This window comes from Egretta garzetta, unplaced genomic scaffold, assembly GCF_000687185.1.
Source record: "Egretta garzetta isolate BGI_Z169 unplaced genomic scaffold, ASM68718v1 scaffold45, whole genome shotgun sequence".
NCBI lineage: Eukaryota > Metazoa > Chordata > Aves > Pelecaniformes > Ardeidae > Egretta > Egretta garzetta.
Window position 1 is genome coordinate 7,908,154 of NW_009260028.1, and position 17,696 is coordinate 7,925,849.

Consider the following 17,696-nt stretch of genomic DNA (forward strand, 5'->3'; position numbering starts at 1 on the left):
TTCCAGGGATGGGGCCTCCACCACCTCTCTGGGCAACCTGTCCCAGTGTTTCACCACCCTCACTGTAAAAAATTTCTTCCTTATATCCAAGTCTAATTCTACCCTCCTTTAGTTTAAAACCACTACCCTTTATCTTGTCACAACCAGCCTTGCCAAAAAGATTGTCCCCACCTTTCCTACAGGCCCCCTTTAAGTACTGAAAGGCCGCAATCAGGTCTCCCTCAGCCTTCTCTTCTCCAGGCTGAACAAGCCCAACTCTCTCAGCCTGTCCTCATAGGAGAGGTGCTCCAGCCCTCAAATAGTTTTTGTGGCCCTCCTCTAGGGCCTCTAGGAACTGCTCCAACAGTTCCATGTCCTTCTTGTGCTGAGGGCTCCAGAGCTGGACGCAGTGCTCCAGGTGGGGTCTCCCCAGAGTGGAGTAGAAGGGCAGAACCACCTCCCTCGACCTGCTGGCCACGCTTCTCTTGATGCAGCTCAGGATAGGGTTGGCCTTCTGGGCTGCAAGTGCACATTGCCGGCTCATGTCCAGCTTTTCATCCATCAGGACCCCTAAGTCCTTCTCCACAGGGCTGCTCTCAATGCCTTCACACCCCAGCCTGTATTGATACTGAGAGTTGCCCCGATCCAGGTGCAGGACCTTGCACTTGGCCTCGTTGAACCTCATTACACGCTAAATGTAATCATTTGATGCAGCCTCCACCTCTATTTTTTGGAAATAGTAATAAAGAAACCTGCTAATTGTGTTCTGAAGACCAGATTTTCATCAGTTACATACCTCCAGCATCTATAACAATATCCACTCCCAGGCCACCTGTTTCTTCCAAGCAGCTTTCCGCCACATCTATCTTTCCATTTGATACATCTATCACTCGAGCTAGATAAAACAGTACTTTTAGTGAATTACAATAAAAATGTAGAATTTAGATTCAGAGCAGAACCAAAAATTTCTAGCTTCTGGAAGTATTACAAGCAAGTTTGCAGCTAAGTCAAAAAAACCAGCCAATAGTTTTTTCCTTTTCCAATACAGTGCAAGATCAACACCAAAAATACGCATTTGCTTAATGCAGAAGTAAAATTCACAGGTCTGTTTAGGCCCAAAAAGATAAAGTATGCTACTATAAGAATTAGAAATCCTTCTGTTAGTTCCTTCTTTGCTATTCTTCTCTAAAAGTGCCTTCAAAAATACCAGGTTCTGGAGTGACTAGCCACATTACTGAAGCAAAAGAGAGCAGCCAAAAGATAAGGAGGCACCTTATTTCACATCTCCCAACTTTCAAATTATCTGTCAAATAACCATAGCAGTAATGCTTTGGGAGAGATTTCCAAGCATAGCTTTATTCCCTGACTCTACATAAACCCCACCACTTCCTGCCAGTCCCTTGCAGAGCCTTTCTTCTGCTTCCACATCATAGTGGGAAACTAAAACCTATTCTCCCTGGCACTGAGCCCTGTCTCCCAGTGCAAGTCAGAAGTAAACACGTAAAACCACAATAAACTCAGTCACTTTGAGGCACTGACTTGACTTTTCTTATGATTCCAGCAAGTCTTTTAACCTTATTATATCCATCTTTTCTTTAAAATAATGCTTAGTAGCATCATTACTTACCTCACAGCATGCATAAACTTATTAATATATTACTTTCTGCATGATGTTTCTAACCTCTAAATGTTTAGATGGAAGTATTTACATCTCCTCTTGAAATATTTCTGAACTGAAAGTCACTAATACACTTTCTTCTCATATATCTGTGATACCATATTTATAGATGGTTATAAACCACAGCATCAGGAATAACTAGGGTAAAGAAGTAGCAGCTAAGGTTTTTATTTTTGTTTCGTAATTATGAGGTAGAACAAATATTTAGAAACTAAACAGGCCAAAGACTTCTCAGCAATATAATTGAAATAATGTCAAATAAATTTGGAGGCTTATTGCCAAAGCATAATGGACTGAACTCAAATTTGCAATGTATACTTACCCACTAAAGGCTGCCGTATACCTTCTTGAATTTAATCACAGGGGGTGGGAAAGAAGGGGAGAAGAAAAATTGCAAGAAAATGGTCATTAAGAAGAATATTAACAAATGCTCAGTTAATGCTTTGTTGTTTTTTTGGTTTTGGTTTTTGTTTTTTTTTTTAATTCCTTCCAATCAAATCATAAGATGCTTTCAAATTCTTAGGTCATTCAATTTTTTCACTGAAGTCAAATTATCTGGCTAAAGAGAACACACATGGTCATAATTTAATAAAGATGTCACATTAATTAAGGATAGTCACATTCCCTGTATGCAAATAAAGCCCCATAATACTATTTTCTTACTAGTTTCTTCAGTCAAGAAGTTAAAAGTTTTTTCTTAACACGCCAATTTGACATGGCATAAAGTTTATGCAAATAGTTTCACTTTTAGAGAGTAATTCTGATTTAATAGTCTCAAAGCCTGACTATCAAAAAGAAAGGCAACAGTTTAATCAGTTTCACTATTTTCTGATTTCTGTCTAGCAAAAATTTCCAGTTTTGTTACTTAACTCAATAAAATCAGTATTCAGTTCAATCAGTACTCGTCAAAATCCTGTTCAATTTCCTTCCTAGCAAAATGCTGTAACAATTTCTCTCCACTGTGGAAAAGGCTGAGCAACAAATTATAATATAATTTTCTATAATACTTTGTCATTTATGCAAAATTTCTCATAAAATATTTGTAAATTAGTTCAGATTCTTCTTCTGTGACTTGCACAATTTCTAAAGTAACGTTATTCTGACTGGCAAAAAGGCTTCAGTTCTTCTCTCACTGTTTGCGAGAAGTAGAAATATCAGTATTTCCACAACTTGCCACCAGAGTTTACTCTCACCCAGTAAGTTCAGCTACAGAGTTTAAAAACTGTCACACAAAAGATCTGCTACTTGGTTTACTGAACATGCTCAAGAAAAGAACTCAACAGTGATTTCATGGCTACCAAAAACATATCCACTAAAAGCTCAATATTGAGTTTAAAGAAAAATAACCAAAACACCACAACCAAACAACAAACCAAACCAAAAATAGAAGGGGATAACCTAGGGAACAGAAGAAACATATATGTGTATATATACGTATTTTTGTCTTCTGTTCTCTAATAGAAACTGATTACATTATTTATGAAATATTCTGTCTCTAGTCATGGGCATTAAAATCTCAAGATTTATTATACTCCCCTCCTTCATACTATTATTATATTTACTCCATAGATTACTGAAGGCATGCAAAGACACCATCCTGTTGGTCTAAATATGAATCCTTAAACATTAACAGGAATTTCTACTTCAGGCACTGGAATCATATTTATTTATTTAAAAAAAAAAAAAACCAACCAAAAAACCCCCAACAACCAACCCACAAAAACCCCCAAAACGCAAAACCAGCAGCTTTTTGCTTTCACACTCAAACTGTTTTCCTTTTTAATACAGTATGCGGGTTATATCTCTTTATTTGAAGTAAAGTTGCAATTAACATTTTTTCCCCTAGTGTTTATGTTCCACAAACATTTGCAAAACTGCTAAGCTAAACTCCGATTGTTGTAAAACAAGCACATATATGAGCCATACAAGCGATGGCCTTCTCACTGCAAGTGATGGTTATTTCAGCCATTTCATGAAGCAGCTAGTTATGCGCACAACTGAAAAAGGTTCCACCCACAGACATTAGAGGCCAGCTTAGATGTAGCTACCTATGCTTGGGTTGCTTAGAACTTTTATTATAAAATAACATTCATATAACTTAAAAACTCCAGCAAAAAGTAAATATGTCAAGCAACCCAAAGTCATATTCATATGTGCTGACAGGACTATGATAATGAAATTAATTGCCAAGTCCTTTCTTAGCTAATAAAGTTTTCATATCATTAGCAAATATTACAAAGCAAAGTTTTAGGTATTTTGTATTTAGTCTTTTACACTCTAACAGCTAGCATAACAAACCTCTATGTATCAACAGCATCCACAAAAATGCTTTATGTTCTACTGTCTACTATTATGGTAAAAAAGACTTGTGAAATAAGAAAAGCAAAAAATAGCTCTTTTGTGAAGTTGCAAAAAACCAGAAAATCTAGAGTCACAAGTCTGCCAGGTCTCAGAAGAAATGCTTACATTCCCAACACAAAACTTTGCAGTTCGCTGTTGAAGATCATTAAGGTCAGACAGCAACAATGTCTGTCTCCCTGCTCTTGTGTAATAACCTCTGCGCAGCACTCCACTTCCTGCTGCATTATCAGCACTGCAAAGCCACTACTGGAAGAGCTAAATACTCACTTGGTAGGCTGGAAGTGAATCACTCCCCAACGCTGCAGATGTGTGTGAACGTGCAGCCCCAGAATGCACATGCACACTGTGTTGTCTCTGTGCTGCCACTGCCAGTTCTGTTCTCGGGAGCCAGAAAGGAATTAAAATTGACAAGAACTCTGTTCTCTCTGTGTCTAAAGAGCAGCTCTCTGGCTTACTTCATCCCTCTGCTAGCTTACTATTCTTGAGCCAGCAGGGAGAACACAAGGACAATACTATGTGCACCTGCATATCAGCAATGCCTGGTTTTAGTGAGTCACTAAGAACAAGAGGGGAGATTTGAAAACTGCTCTAATTCGCCATTTGGAAAGCCAAGATTGCTAACAATATCACTATGCAAAACAACAAAGGAGAAAGGAGTCAGAGTCGGGGACAGTTAACCTTGACATTATCTTTTTAGTCAGATCTCATCTTAACCCACGTGTATTTTGATTGACGTTACTGTAATATATGTAGGCATGATAACTGACTACACAATGCTTTGCCCATAAAGATATCCTTACAAGAGACACAGCTACTCTTATACTTTGAATGACAACAACAGTCATACACTGAAAAATAAACTTGGTGATTAGACCAGGGCGGTCTTTGCATTTTGGGGAGGCAGTATCAGACGCTAGTTTTAACCTCTTGTTCACTGTACAACAAAGTTCGTGGACTGCAATCAAACTGGACTTTGCAATGCCATTTTAAAACTGAAATATTCCACTTTCCTCCACTCTTCAGCACCGAGATAAGAAAAAGTTTAATCAGGAAAGATGCTAGTAGCTTTTACATAGAGTCTTTTCCCATGGTCCAGATAGCACTGTTATTTTGAGGGAAAAACCCCCAAAACCTCCAGTATCAAAGAAAAGAAACGGAAGAAGTCATAGGTGAGTGCAAGTATTATGTCTAATGCAAAGCTCATTTAGAAAACAGGAAAATGCAGAACCTTTGAGCGTCCAGCTACAGCTATAACAGCACCTGAAAGTGAGCTGTCACACAGCTTGATAAAATACTATTAGAAGTAATTTGAGTCTGATGAATACTGTATCTAAAGTATATGATTACATCTGAACTCTGGCTCAGGCACCTAGATTACATGCTGTGGTACTGGTGATTTAGTAATACCGCCTTCTTGTTCACAAGCAACAATTTTATAAAATGAAAAGACTTCTTGAGCAGTTAGGCCAAAAGCCAGTGCTCAAGCACTATTGTGTGAGGTGGAGAATACTGAGACAGTCATCACAACTTAAATGAAGAATAAAAATGTCATTAAACACACCTAAAATATACATTAAATACCTATGGAGTACAGAATAAATTTAAAAACTATTTAATTAGATTCTTTTAAGTTTGTATTTCAGTTTTCAGCTACTGGAATAAGTCCCTAGACTAAAAAAAAAAATTTGAGACACTGTTTAGCATAATCTTTAGCACTGAAGAATATAACTTACCCACAGGAGGTCTAAGCCTCTCCAGGTATTGCTTATCTTCAAGACTGTATGCAGTAGAGATTACTTTAGCTCCTCTATGTTGTGCTAACTGAATAGCTATTGTACCAAATGGCTGCAGAAGAAGAAAGGTAGATGAATTTATTTACAACAACAATTTGATGCAGTTTAAGAAAGATTATATTGCAAAGGACATTCAGGAGATGCCAGGAGAGTATCCAGAAATGAACTTACTCCTTCAACTGAACCAAGTATTTGAATATTCACACATCTACTTCTGTTCCAAGTGAGGCCAAGAAAGTCTTTTCATTGACTGGGAAGCTCTGAACAAACTTTTAGGATTTAACTAGTTCTCCTCTTCTACTTTATATAACACAAGTACCATAACTGCAATTGCAACTTGTAGCTTTGGGCTTGCTTGCTTGTTGAAGGAAGAAGTGCTACCAAGGAAAAAGCCCCAGCCACATTTACATTAGTGAACCTTGGTGGAGGCAAGCTGTACATACTGCAATAAAGATTGCAGTAATGCAAATGAAATTATTTATATCTAAGAGAAGTTAAAAAGCAGTGGTTGGAAAGGAATAAGAAATTAAGGCACTTTCCTCCAGTTATACCTGAGGGCTTAGGGTAAAACTATGTCAATGTAAAACACCAGAAAAGAACTCCCTCTTCACTACCCACACAACATGTAAAGGACTGTATTCTTGGCTCAGTATCTTATGTGGGAGGGTCTTTCCTATTAATCCATTAAGTTAAGGGCACTGCCAGGGGTAAAATACAAGGCTTGATAAGTTTAGTATGTTGTAAGAAATCCAATCATTCTGATGATAAGACATATACGGCAGAGGTAATCTCTCTGTTCCGAAACTGTTATTATTGCACAGTTGTTACCTACACTTGCTCCATCCATTACAAGGACAGTCTTTCCAGGAGAGACTTGGGAAAGGTAGTGTAAAGCCGTGTATGCTCGGACACCATCACGAACAGCCCCGGCTGCTTCAACCCAACAAACTTTCTCTGGTTTACGAACTAATTTGAGGGAAAAAACAAACAAAGAAAAAACAGATGGGAAAAAAAAAAAAAAGCAGCAAGTCCCTGACATTTCACTCAGAATTATTTTTTTAGACTTCATAAATTTCTAAAACATGAAAAAATGTATACAAGTCAAATCATCTACAGGTGTAATTATGATCTATTTCAAAAAGGCAATATTCCAGTGTTGTGGCTCATGGCAGCGTTAGGTCTGCTACATGGAGTCCAAGTGGAAAAGGCAATTGTTATTCCAAGAACAATCAGCTTGCTCCTGCAGCACTCTTGTGAGCAAGTTCAAATACAAATACAGTATTTAAACAGGAAAAAAGAAGAAGAGACCCACTTTCCACCAGAACCTCCTGACAGAAAACATCTGAGGAGGTCACTTCTTTTCACAAAGATAATTCTGACACAGAGAACGTACAATGAGAGTTCCAACCCGTGCGTTCCTTATTCTCTTTCTCTACAGGTTAGAATCTTCTACTTCATAATGTATTAGTATAAACAGCTTCTGGAGGTCACAACACATTTTAAGAGAGATAAAGGTCAAGATAACATTATTTGTATTGTCTGCTTTCTGTTGTCTCTACAAGACACTTAAGAGTTTTCCCATTTTAGCCAAACACTTAGAAGCCTGGTGAGGTAATGTTAATGAAGTACCCTGTTAACTAGAAATCACAAGGTCAAACACCATTTTTAATGTAAGCAGATTACATGATTTATCAGAGACCCTGACACCAAGCTAGAAAATCATCACAGCCCAGCTGAGAGCCTAGCATAGAGCTGAACTACATAAGCCCAATCCCTTGAGGTACACTAGAAAGAAAGAGACTGGAAAAGTTTGGTCTGTCCCTTCAGGCATAAGAATTGACAGTGTAGCCTGGATGGCGGAAGCTATGAAACAACATAAGCAATGTGATCACTTGGGATCATTTATCAGTGCGCTGGGAAAGAATTCTAGGGATCATCACCGGCATCATCACTTTGTGTGCCGGTTCATACTACTTAGCACAAAGCAAGCTACTGAAGGTAACACAAAGTCAGAAATATTTTCTGCCTATAACTAATGTAAATAGTGATAAGGCACCACAGACCTCTAGATTCCATTTTGCTTGATTTGTACTCTGAAGCGCCTTATTTTTTTAATCTCCATGAGTCCATGACTTATTTTGCAAAAACTGCCATAGCTAGTCAGGAAGATCTAATCTGCTAACAAGTCAACATAAATAATACCTGTTTACCTCTCATATATATTAAAAACCATGGAGAGGATATTTTGCCGTATTTTTATGCAATGAAAGTAGGGGTTTCGTTTTGCTATAAATTAATTTAAAGGAGTCACCTCATAACTACCACAGGTTGAATTCATGGACAGTCACAGAAATGCCAATACAAACTAATTTGAGCAAGAGAGTAGCTTGCTCGAAGTAACACAGCCAACTGTTGGGAGAAGCACATATACTCGAAATTTAGTATTCTACATATTAAAGCACTGTATGCCCAGAAAGGGGAAACTGGAAATTCACACTAATTGAAAAGAATGTTTCAATACTAGGTTTTCCCTGATCCTCATTCCCTGAAAATTCCTTTCTCCAGCTTCTAAGTCTGCTAGTTTTATCCCATCTGTTAGTCATGGTCACAAGTGATGTTCCTGGACTCAGGCAAAGTGAGGGGAAAAAAAATTCTCCTAATTTAATTTTGTGACAGATGAGGTGAGAAAAAAGTAGAAAGACGAAAGCAACAAAAAGGGAAGTTAGAAGGAAAAAAAAAAAAAAGTCAGCTTGTGTGGTTTAGGGAAAATATTAACCCATTCAACGATAACAGCAAAAAGAAGTAGCTTGAAAGTACATAGTATTCAAAGCTTCTATGAACAGGTGGAGTAGACAGAGTGTCTGAATGTTGCTAGACAGAACAAGTTTTCCCAAAGTTCCAAATTAATTAGCTCCCTATTAGAAAAGCTATCCTGAAGTCTAAAGATATAGTAAATGTAAGTATTAGCAAACTATATGAACTACATACCCAAATAATGCTCATGAACTAGAATAACTTCACAAAGACCAGACTCTTCAGAATCCAGGGGCAAAATTCCTGAAAAAAAATTTAATATAGACTTTTAATTTCAAACAAGCATATGTTATAACCAAAACAAGCTCCTAATGAAATTGTTAGTCACACTTGGTCTGTGGTTCACTTGCCCTCTTCTCAGCTTTATGACAGGTTAATAAAACTCAGCAAGGTAACAATCTGTAATCTCTATGGGCACAGTGCACAAGATGCTTTTAAAGGTGCTTCAAACAGCATTTTAGGGTTGGGGAAAGAAAGAATGGGGACACTACTGAGTGTTTTTTTGTACTGGCACACCTAATTTTTGTCAGGTCATGTCTGAACTCATTTCACACTGCTCTCACTCCAACGAGTGCTCCTGTTTCTACTCTGGGCCATGACTAACAAGGAAGAAAATCGAGCTCTCGTATTGCAGATGGTCACAAACCAAGCCACCCTACAGATACCTCTACTCTTCTACCCTGATGTCTTTAAGTGTGTTGTTAGCAAAGGCAGCAAAAAAGTGACTGAAAGAAGCAGAGGAAGAACAAGCAAGAACGCATGGGTGTAAGTTTTAAGAAGTTGGAAGAGAGGAGCTGAAGGAAAAAGACACCCATGGAAGGCAGATAAAGCAAACACACAACAGGCAGAATTAAAAAAAAGAAATCCTGGTCATAACAGTGTTTTTTTTCTTCCACTGCCCAAAGGAGGAGATTAATGAACAGTAAGTTCTGGCATCTGATCAGTCTTCTGAATGCAAAAATCTTACATTCCATTTAGACCAAAGCAAGGGCTTTGTCTTAAAATCCTCAGCAAATTTGGCTGCTATTTCCAGTCTTTCACAATTCTCATTAAGAAGTGGCTATCCTACAGTGCTTGTACACATCTGCAGATCTCTCAAGGGTTTGTCTATAGAATAATAAAAAAAGTCTAATGTAGCCGTCTACAGCAGCTATTGTGCAATTAGGAAATAATGCAAGAAGGGCAAGAATCTCAGAACAGAACACACTTTCTTACAACATCACTATCAATTCTGTCTCACTTTCGTGACTTAAGTCATCCTTTAATTTAGCATACAAAATATAGACATGTATAAAAAAGTCCCTATGAAATCTCTCTTCTATCCTAAAGAATAATTCAGATTTTGATGATTAATACAATATCGTATTTCAAATGTTAAGAAAAATATCCTTATAGTAAACTAAAATAGCCTTGGCACCTAAACCAGTTTGCATTCCAACATCTTACTATAGAAAAAGCAAAACACAGAATGAATAATACATGAAGACATACCCTTTCTTGACAGACACAAAAGTTCAGGAACAAGTTACATTATCTCCTAACACTCAAGACAGCCTCCAAGGAGTCATTATACATTGATGTCAACTCACATTGATTTCAGGGTCTCTAAAACCATTCACAAAAAACATAACCCTTCCTTATACTGAGGGAAAGACATATGGCCTCTTAAAGAACCATGCCCCTCAATATACCTCATAATGCTTACAGAAGCTCCAACATAAAGTACAGACCTTTATTTTATGTAGGCATCGAGCATTTGACACAAATACAAAATGAGATTTTTCTTTCATCTTACTTGTATGAAATACTCCACATAGTATAGAGCTTTCATTCATTGATTATTTATGTATTCGGTAACAGCACATATGGAAGAACTGACACGCAAACTGGCTAACCACCAGGAAATCTAAGCAGGTACATTTATATTTAGGTTCATGTCTCCAAGTATTTGTGGCCAATTTAACTCTCAGATTATTTTTCCTTGCACTTATTTTAATAAGGAACCTGGCATAATTGATTGCTAAAAGATTCCGAGAGCAACAAATAAAACTGACTGTAACTTTGAAAGGAAGTCAAGAATGTATCTCAAAGCAAAAGATTTTTGGCTGGTCTGAAGTTTTACTACTGTATTTTTCTTAACCAAATGATTATGTATAAGAGAATACATCATATAGACTAAGAAATCTCCTCTGGAAGATTAAAAAAGGATCAGAAAAACTTGAAAAGCAAGAAACAATTCTTGGTATGATTTTAGGAAGAGATTAATGATTTAACACACCAAGTACTTCCAAGTAAGCACAGCACTATTCTTACACACAAAAAAAGAGCAGATTCATAAATAAGGACTGTCTTACCATATCATTACTGTTAAATTCAGTAAGGAGTATATACCAGGACTATACTCTTCGATAGAAGGACAAGTTTTTTTGTAAAGTTCAAGTAGAAATATTTTTCTGACAATTGTGTATTTTGGGACAGTTCAATGTTATTAAACACACAGGTAACCATTGGCAATAGCTCATTTTCTTTTAAATCTGCTCATTCATTAACTATGTATAAACTCACAGCAATAGTAACGGGGAAGTGTGCTTGTTAGGAAAGATTTACGACAATAGAAATATTTCACTCCTATCTTTGGTCTTTACAGCATCTATATTGGATGCATAAGGTTGAACAGCTGCTTGAAAGGGAATGCTATGAAAATTTCACTATTTAAAAAAGTGGGCTTGCTTTCTTTTGGGCCTAAAAATATTTAATGCTGTTTTCTTCATCTGCCTATTTCCATGCTTGTAATTCTGACTTTTCTATACCTGCATTCGCAAACATTCAGTATTCAAGAACAAAAAATGCAGACAACAGAAGTGTCAGACAAAATGAATCTGCTATTTTTGTGACCCAAGTACAGATTCCATTCCCTTAATGTCAGATTTACACTGGAGTAGCTCAGCTGATTCAAACTAATGATTCTATATTTGAATTAACAAAAATGGAATCAAGTCCTAATTCACAAAAACCCCCAACCCTCCTAAAGCCACTTAGAATGTCACTTAGACCTCTTAGGTTCACTGACATATTTTCATATTTTCTCATATTTTTTTTTCCTAACTACTTACTGAAACTGTATTCCTTCAACTACAACAGAAGGTGATTGAAACACAAATACTATTTTAAAATATTCAACAGATGCAGCTTATGTCCGTAAGATATTTAACCAAATGAGCAATACTATTCACAATTATGATACTATTCATAGCTCAAAGTCAATTCATACGCAAGACCAGAAAATGCCTGGTCATGACTATTCTACTTTATTTAAACAAAGCAAAGCTGCTTCTGTACCCCATAAAATGGAATATTAATTCATAACTGTAAGAATTATACCTTTTGTGGTAAATAAATAATAACAATCACACATCTTATTCCATCAGATTTACGCTAATGATATGAAAGGTCTGCCAAAGTTCTATGAGGAAAAGAAAAGCCCCAAACACCTTCCATGTGATTTTTGACCTGGAAGTCCATTTTAAACAACAAACAAAGAAGTACAGTGATTACCACTTGCCTTTCTGATGGGATTTTCTGAAGTTAGCAGGGAAACAAGTCCACTTTCAAGAACTCTAATATGCAGTAAAAATGAAGATTCTGGAAAACACGCAGCTTGAATCAAGTGTTTCTTATAAAATGCAGCCTTGTATTTAGCAAAACACTTAAGTAGCGCACTCCTTTTGGCAACTCAGAAAATCCAGTAGAACTGGCGAATCTACTCGCGTGTTTAAGTTAGGACCACTCTTGATTTCTTTGCTCAAACGGGAATTGACATGACTTAGAAGAAACTGAACAGTCTTAGTATGCTTGAACAAGAGAGTCATCGCTGGCAGCTCCAAGTGTATTTTTATATCATTCTCAAGAAGGTAGGAAATATAAGCCTAGACTTTGTATCATGCACAGAAATCAAAAGATATGTATTACTTGCATCAGGATAGTGTTATAAATACAAATAATTGTGTATGTATTCAGATGGTTGCCTTTAGAACACTTCACACAGCTAATGGGACTGAGGTGCATATTCTTAAAGACTTGGTAAATGCAGTAGGACTATTACAGACTGCATTAGCTGGGGATCTGAACCTCCAGTCTTGTAACCAAAAAGCTTCCCTCAGAGAACACTTAGAATACAGTTCTCACTTGTAAGAGTTTATTCATGTGACACTAGTTGAATCTTTCAAAGTAAATGTCTAGTTGTAGCTTTAGCAATGATTATAACCTCAGCCATTCATTACAGAAAAGATTACTAATTGTGTGAGTTGATAAGGTAAACAAGCATCAACTTACCCACCACTTCATCATCTGGCTGAAAGAAGGTCACCTTTCTCCCAACTCAAGAAGAATATATGAAAAGAAGGAAAGAAGGTATGAAGATAAATGTTTATAGCTGAAATTGAACATGCAATTGAGAGCACTGTCTATCCCTAGCTTACAAAACTAAAAATACACCCTGCTAGTAAAAAATTTTTTTCTATTAAATATGCACATACTAAACCCAAATGTTAATTCAATTCACTAAACTTTGGCACCCCATGCACAGTTACATGCAAGTACACACACGTATATGTATTTGAAAGATTCAGGCTTTAAACTACGCATCAAAGGTGGTTATGCCAGTGAAACACTGCCGAAATTCCTGCATGTTGTTTTCACTATTCCAACAAATTATTTTCACAAATAAATTATAGACTGTTCTAGTATGTGCAGGTAATATCTTAAGATCTCAGCACATGGGTCAGGACAATCCCAAGCACAAATACAGGCTCGGCAGAGAATGGGTTGAGAGCAGTCCTGAGGAGAAGGACTTGGGGGTGCTGGTTGATGAGAAGCTCAACGTGACCTGGCAATGTGAGCTTGCAGCCCAGAAGGCCAACCGTCTCCTGGGGTGCATCAAAAGCAGTGGGGCCAGCAGGTCAAGGGAGGGGATTCTCCCCACCTGCTCTGCTCGCATGAGACACCACCTGGAACACTGCGTCCAGCTCTGGGGCCCCCAACATAAGAAGGGCACAGAGCTGTTGGATCAAGTCCAGAGGAGGGTCATGAAGATGATCGGAGGGCTGGAGCACCTCTCCTGTAAAGACAGGCTGAGAGAGCTGAAGTTGTTCAGCCTGGAGAAAAGGCGGCTCCGTCGAGACCTTTTAGCAGCCTTCCAGTACCTGAAGGGGGCCCACAAGAAAGCTGGAGAGGGACTTTTTACAAGGGCAGGTAGTGACAGGACAAGGGGTAAGGGCTTTAAGCTGAAAGAGGGTAGATTTAAATTGGATATAAGGAAGAAATTCTTCACTACGAGAGTGGTGAGGCACTGGAAGAGGTTGCCCAGAGAAGTTGTGGCTGCCCCATCCCTGGAAGTGTTCAAGGCCAGGCTGGATGGGACTTTGAGCAACCTGATCTAGTGGAAGGTGTCCCTGCCCATGGCAGGGGGCTTGGACCTAGATGATGTTTAAGGTCCCTTCCAACCAAAAGCATTCCACGATTTTATTTAGAAAGCTGTCATGCTTTTTTTTTTTTTTTTTTTTTTTTAAACGGAACAGATGTGCAGGAATTACAGTTCAGTTCCTTTACTTTTTTACTTTCATTTCAGTATCATTACTGACTTACGGGAAGCCTCATTAAGAAAACAAATAGTTCCTACTGTTAAAGGCGTACCATGCAAACAGTATTTATTTGTTCTGGATTACCAGACCTTAATTCCTCCTCCATACACTCACAAGACAATTATACTTACCTTCCAATACAACTCCAGAAATTTCTCGACCAACAGGTAGAAGCTCCTTTTCCAGTTTAATTTCTGACAGAAGCTAAATGAAAATAATGGTTACAACTTTCTTACTAAGGCTCAAAATTTGAATATTTATTATCATCTTACAGTGTTTGATATTCACAGTGAGAAAGTTGGGCCATTACCAAAATGTTATCTGGGGGAAAAAAGTACACACATTCCTCATTTAATATTAAAACTTTGCACTGGTTTTCTGTATTTAAATTTAGAAGCATATTAAAAAATAAACCCAAAGTTATTAACAGGCAAGCCAAACTCTGACTTAAAGTCAGTATGCAGAGGATGATAAAAGGGATTTGCTGTAAGAGAACTCACAAATGACAACTGATCTTTCTCCATAAATTAGGAACCAAATTACAGGTACTTTTTATTTAGAGATATGCAAGAATACCACATCAATCCCTGTGCCCTCTTTCTCAGCAGTAAAGCCATATCCTCAGATGGCATAAATGGAATTGTGCCAATTACCAGCTAAGACCCTGGCTTAGATCTTCAATGGAAACTGTAAACACATATAGCTTTTATAAAAAAAAAAAAAAAAAAAAAAAGCAAATACCTTTGTATCTATCCAGCTCAGTGCACAGGCTCTAACTTGTACTTTCACATCATTGTCTCCTGTAGGAGGAAGGTTTTCCTAGGACAAATTTATAGATGTTACATTATACAATACAACATGAATGCGCTAGTAGGATCCTCTCAAGCTCTTGAAAGCACTTTTCCACAGAATCTTCAAAGAATAAGAAGTTTCTTTCAATAAAAAAGGAACCTATATCACAATGGATTTACCACACCATTTTGAGTACATGCATATTACTATTACAAACTGACTACTAGACCTTACTAAACCTCGGCAGACACTGACATTATTTTTCTGCCTGAAACACACCCTGAAACAATTTAAGTAGGTAACGAAGTCTCCCCATACTATTTCAACTTTTGGTTTTGGGACTGATATCTGAAATGATTTTAAGTAGTTGAGTACTGCTACTTTAAAGTACTTAATTAGCTAAGCTGAGTTCTGGACTGCTGACTCCACACAGACGTTGAAGAGCTACCTCAGGTACTGGAGGCAAAATCATGTATTTCCATGTTATACTGTAGCCTGCAGTCTAGATGTCTGTTGAAGATGAAAACGAACCACTTACCAGAAAGTCATGAGAGCGCTTTGTTTCTACTTCTGAAGTCAAGATATATTCTTAAGTGTTTAACTTCCTTTGATTTTTTTTTTTTTAAACTCTTCCCAGGAAACAGCTGTTGCTTTTCTCCTAGGCTTAGCAACACAAACAGTAACCTCTGTCCAAGAAATATTGAACTGAACTTTTTCTCACCCCAGCTGAGTTAAACACATGCTGTTCCTTTAAAATTGCAAGGCATTTTGCCAGTCTGACTGACCTCCTGCTCCTCAAACAAACCAAAGTAGGTTCTCATTCTTTGTTCCACAAAACAGAAAAGCCATTAAACCGATGAACTGTAGAAATTCTGCATCTCCATTTAAAAAAAAAAAAAGTTAGAATCTATGGGACTTGTAATTTATGTAAATTTAAGATTATATTGTCTTTTAGAACTACCCTTTTGGTATGCATAGCTCAATGAACCTAAGTACTGCTAACACGAACAAAATAAAACTGCTTGTCTTCATAAAAGAATACAAGTCTTAAGAACAAAGAGAGATGATGAAATGTTTGTGCTGTTAACTGGTTCCTGCCTTCATAATTTAAATAGGTCATTATTAGGAACTGACCAAGCACCGTATAAGGAAGTTTGCTACAGAAATTCTTCATCCAAGCTAGTGACTTTTCATTGTCCACCTTCTCTTCTATTAAGGTCTCCTCAGCCAACTAGCTTTCCTTTTCCTCACTTTTTCCAATATTTATTTTTATTTAAAATGAGGATTCCATAGTGCTGGTCATTACACAGACACCTGCAGAATCAGTTCCTGTCTGAAGAGATTTAAATAGGCAAATAGGCAGATAAAGTCTATGCACAGGAATGCAGTTTCAAGATCTGCTTTACCTTACTTAAGACTACCAGAGCTGCCTGGCTCACCTGTTTCCACAATCTACATATTCCCATCCCTTCCTTTGTGCTGGAGCTAGCAATCATGGAGCCATCACAATGGTGTGAACTAACTTGTAACAGATTACTAGTTCTCACCTGAATAAGTAAGCTGACCTATCTCACCTTATAGCTGCATGGCTCCTAAAACCATTACAAGGAAGAGAAAAAAAATGTGCTGCTGAAAGGTGAACAAACCTTTTCAGCAAAAGTACAATTTCAATCAGTTTAAGTGGATCTAAGACTGCTCCATGAGTATGCACCTTGGTTGTATCAAAATCACCCATCTCATTGCATCCTTCTCTTCAGGCAGTTGTTAGATGTGCTTCATTACTGGGACTTTGCAGCTGCTCAAGCAAGATTCTCACCAGTATGATATTGTTTCATTTTGATATATGGCTCATAGGAATATTTAGGTGTCTAGATTACACAGGCATACATAGGTATCTATAGTTTTGTACCTATAAGAGATTTAAGAACACAGGCTCCCACCCTCAAAACCATGTAAGCATTTTTCTACCATTCAGACACCATACTGCATTGATATACACTCACTGACATCCTATTTTAGACTTATGCCACAAGCTGATGTGTACACACTCATCCAACTAATGTTTGCATCAAACTGACAAAGACTCTTTAGCACAATAATTTTCGCTAAATTAGACAGAAAAATAATTGTCTTCTTGTTGATCCTTTAAGTTATAGGAAAATGGGTAGCTAGACAAAGGAGACTTATCAATGCCTCTGAGAAAAAGGCTGCACCGTGATCTCAATCCTCACTAAGAGCAAAGAACTCGCAAGAGGAAAGAAAGTAACAGTGGGAACACTCCAAACACGATAAATTTCCCAAGCTATATTTCTACTTTTTCAGCAACCAGAAAATCCAGCCAGGAGATGTGATCACACATGAAGCCAGGGTTCATTTGCTACACCTGCAAAACTTGTTTTTAAAATATGGACACCAAAACTACACAGAGAAATCTAGTACTGATCTTGCCAAGTGCTGCATGATTATGGTAAAATACACCTCCCCTACTTTAATTTACCTGCCTGTATGTGCAAGGATTACACCAGTTCTTTTTTAAGTCTACAGAAGAGTTAGGTGTTTCAATTCCGTTGTGGCATTCAACCACACTCTCTTCTTCCACTGAATGATTAATAGTGCTATTACGATCGGAACTCACTCTTT

General features: G+C 37.5%; 1 protein-coding gene across 4 annotated transcripts in view; it reads right to left on the reverse strand.

Moving 5' to 3' along the window:
- The window catches only part of CRYZL1 (crystallin zeta like 1), a 27,205-nt gene that overhangs the window by 8,519 nt on the left and 990 nt on the right, over positions 1–17,696 (reverse strand). For 3 of the 4 annotated variants that reach the window (XM_035896527.1, XM_035896528.1, XM_035896530.1), the window contains 8 exons: positions 15,006–15,083; positions 14,396–14,468; positions 12,958–13,002; positions 8,800–8,868; positions 6,644–6,777; positions 5,752–5,863; positions 1,980–2,003; positions 776–874 (listed from right to left, as the gene is read on the reverse strand). In XM_035896527.1, coding sequence (XP_035752420.1) covers positions 776–874; positions 1,980–2,003; positions 5,752–5,863; positions 6,644–6,777; positions 8,800–8,868; positions 12,958–13,002; positions 14,396–14,468; positions 15,006–15,083 — 634 coding nt within the window. The remainder of the gene's footprint in view (positions 1–775; positions 875–1,979; positions 2,004–5,751; positions 5,864–6,643; positions 6,778–8,799; positions 8,869–12,957; positions 13,003–14,395; positions 14,469–15,005; positions 15,084–17,696) is intronic. The other variant, XM_035896529.1, reaches the window with a different exon arrangement.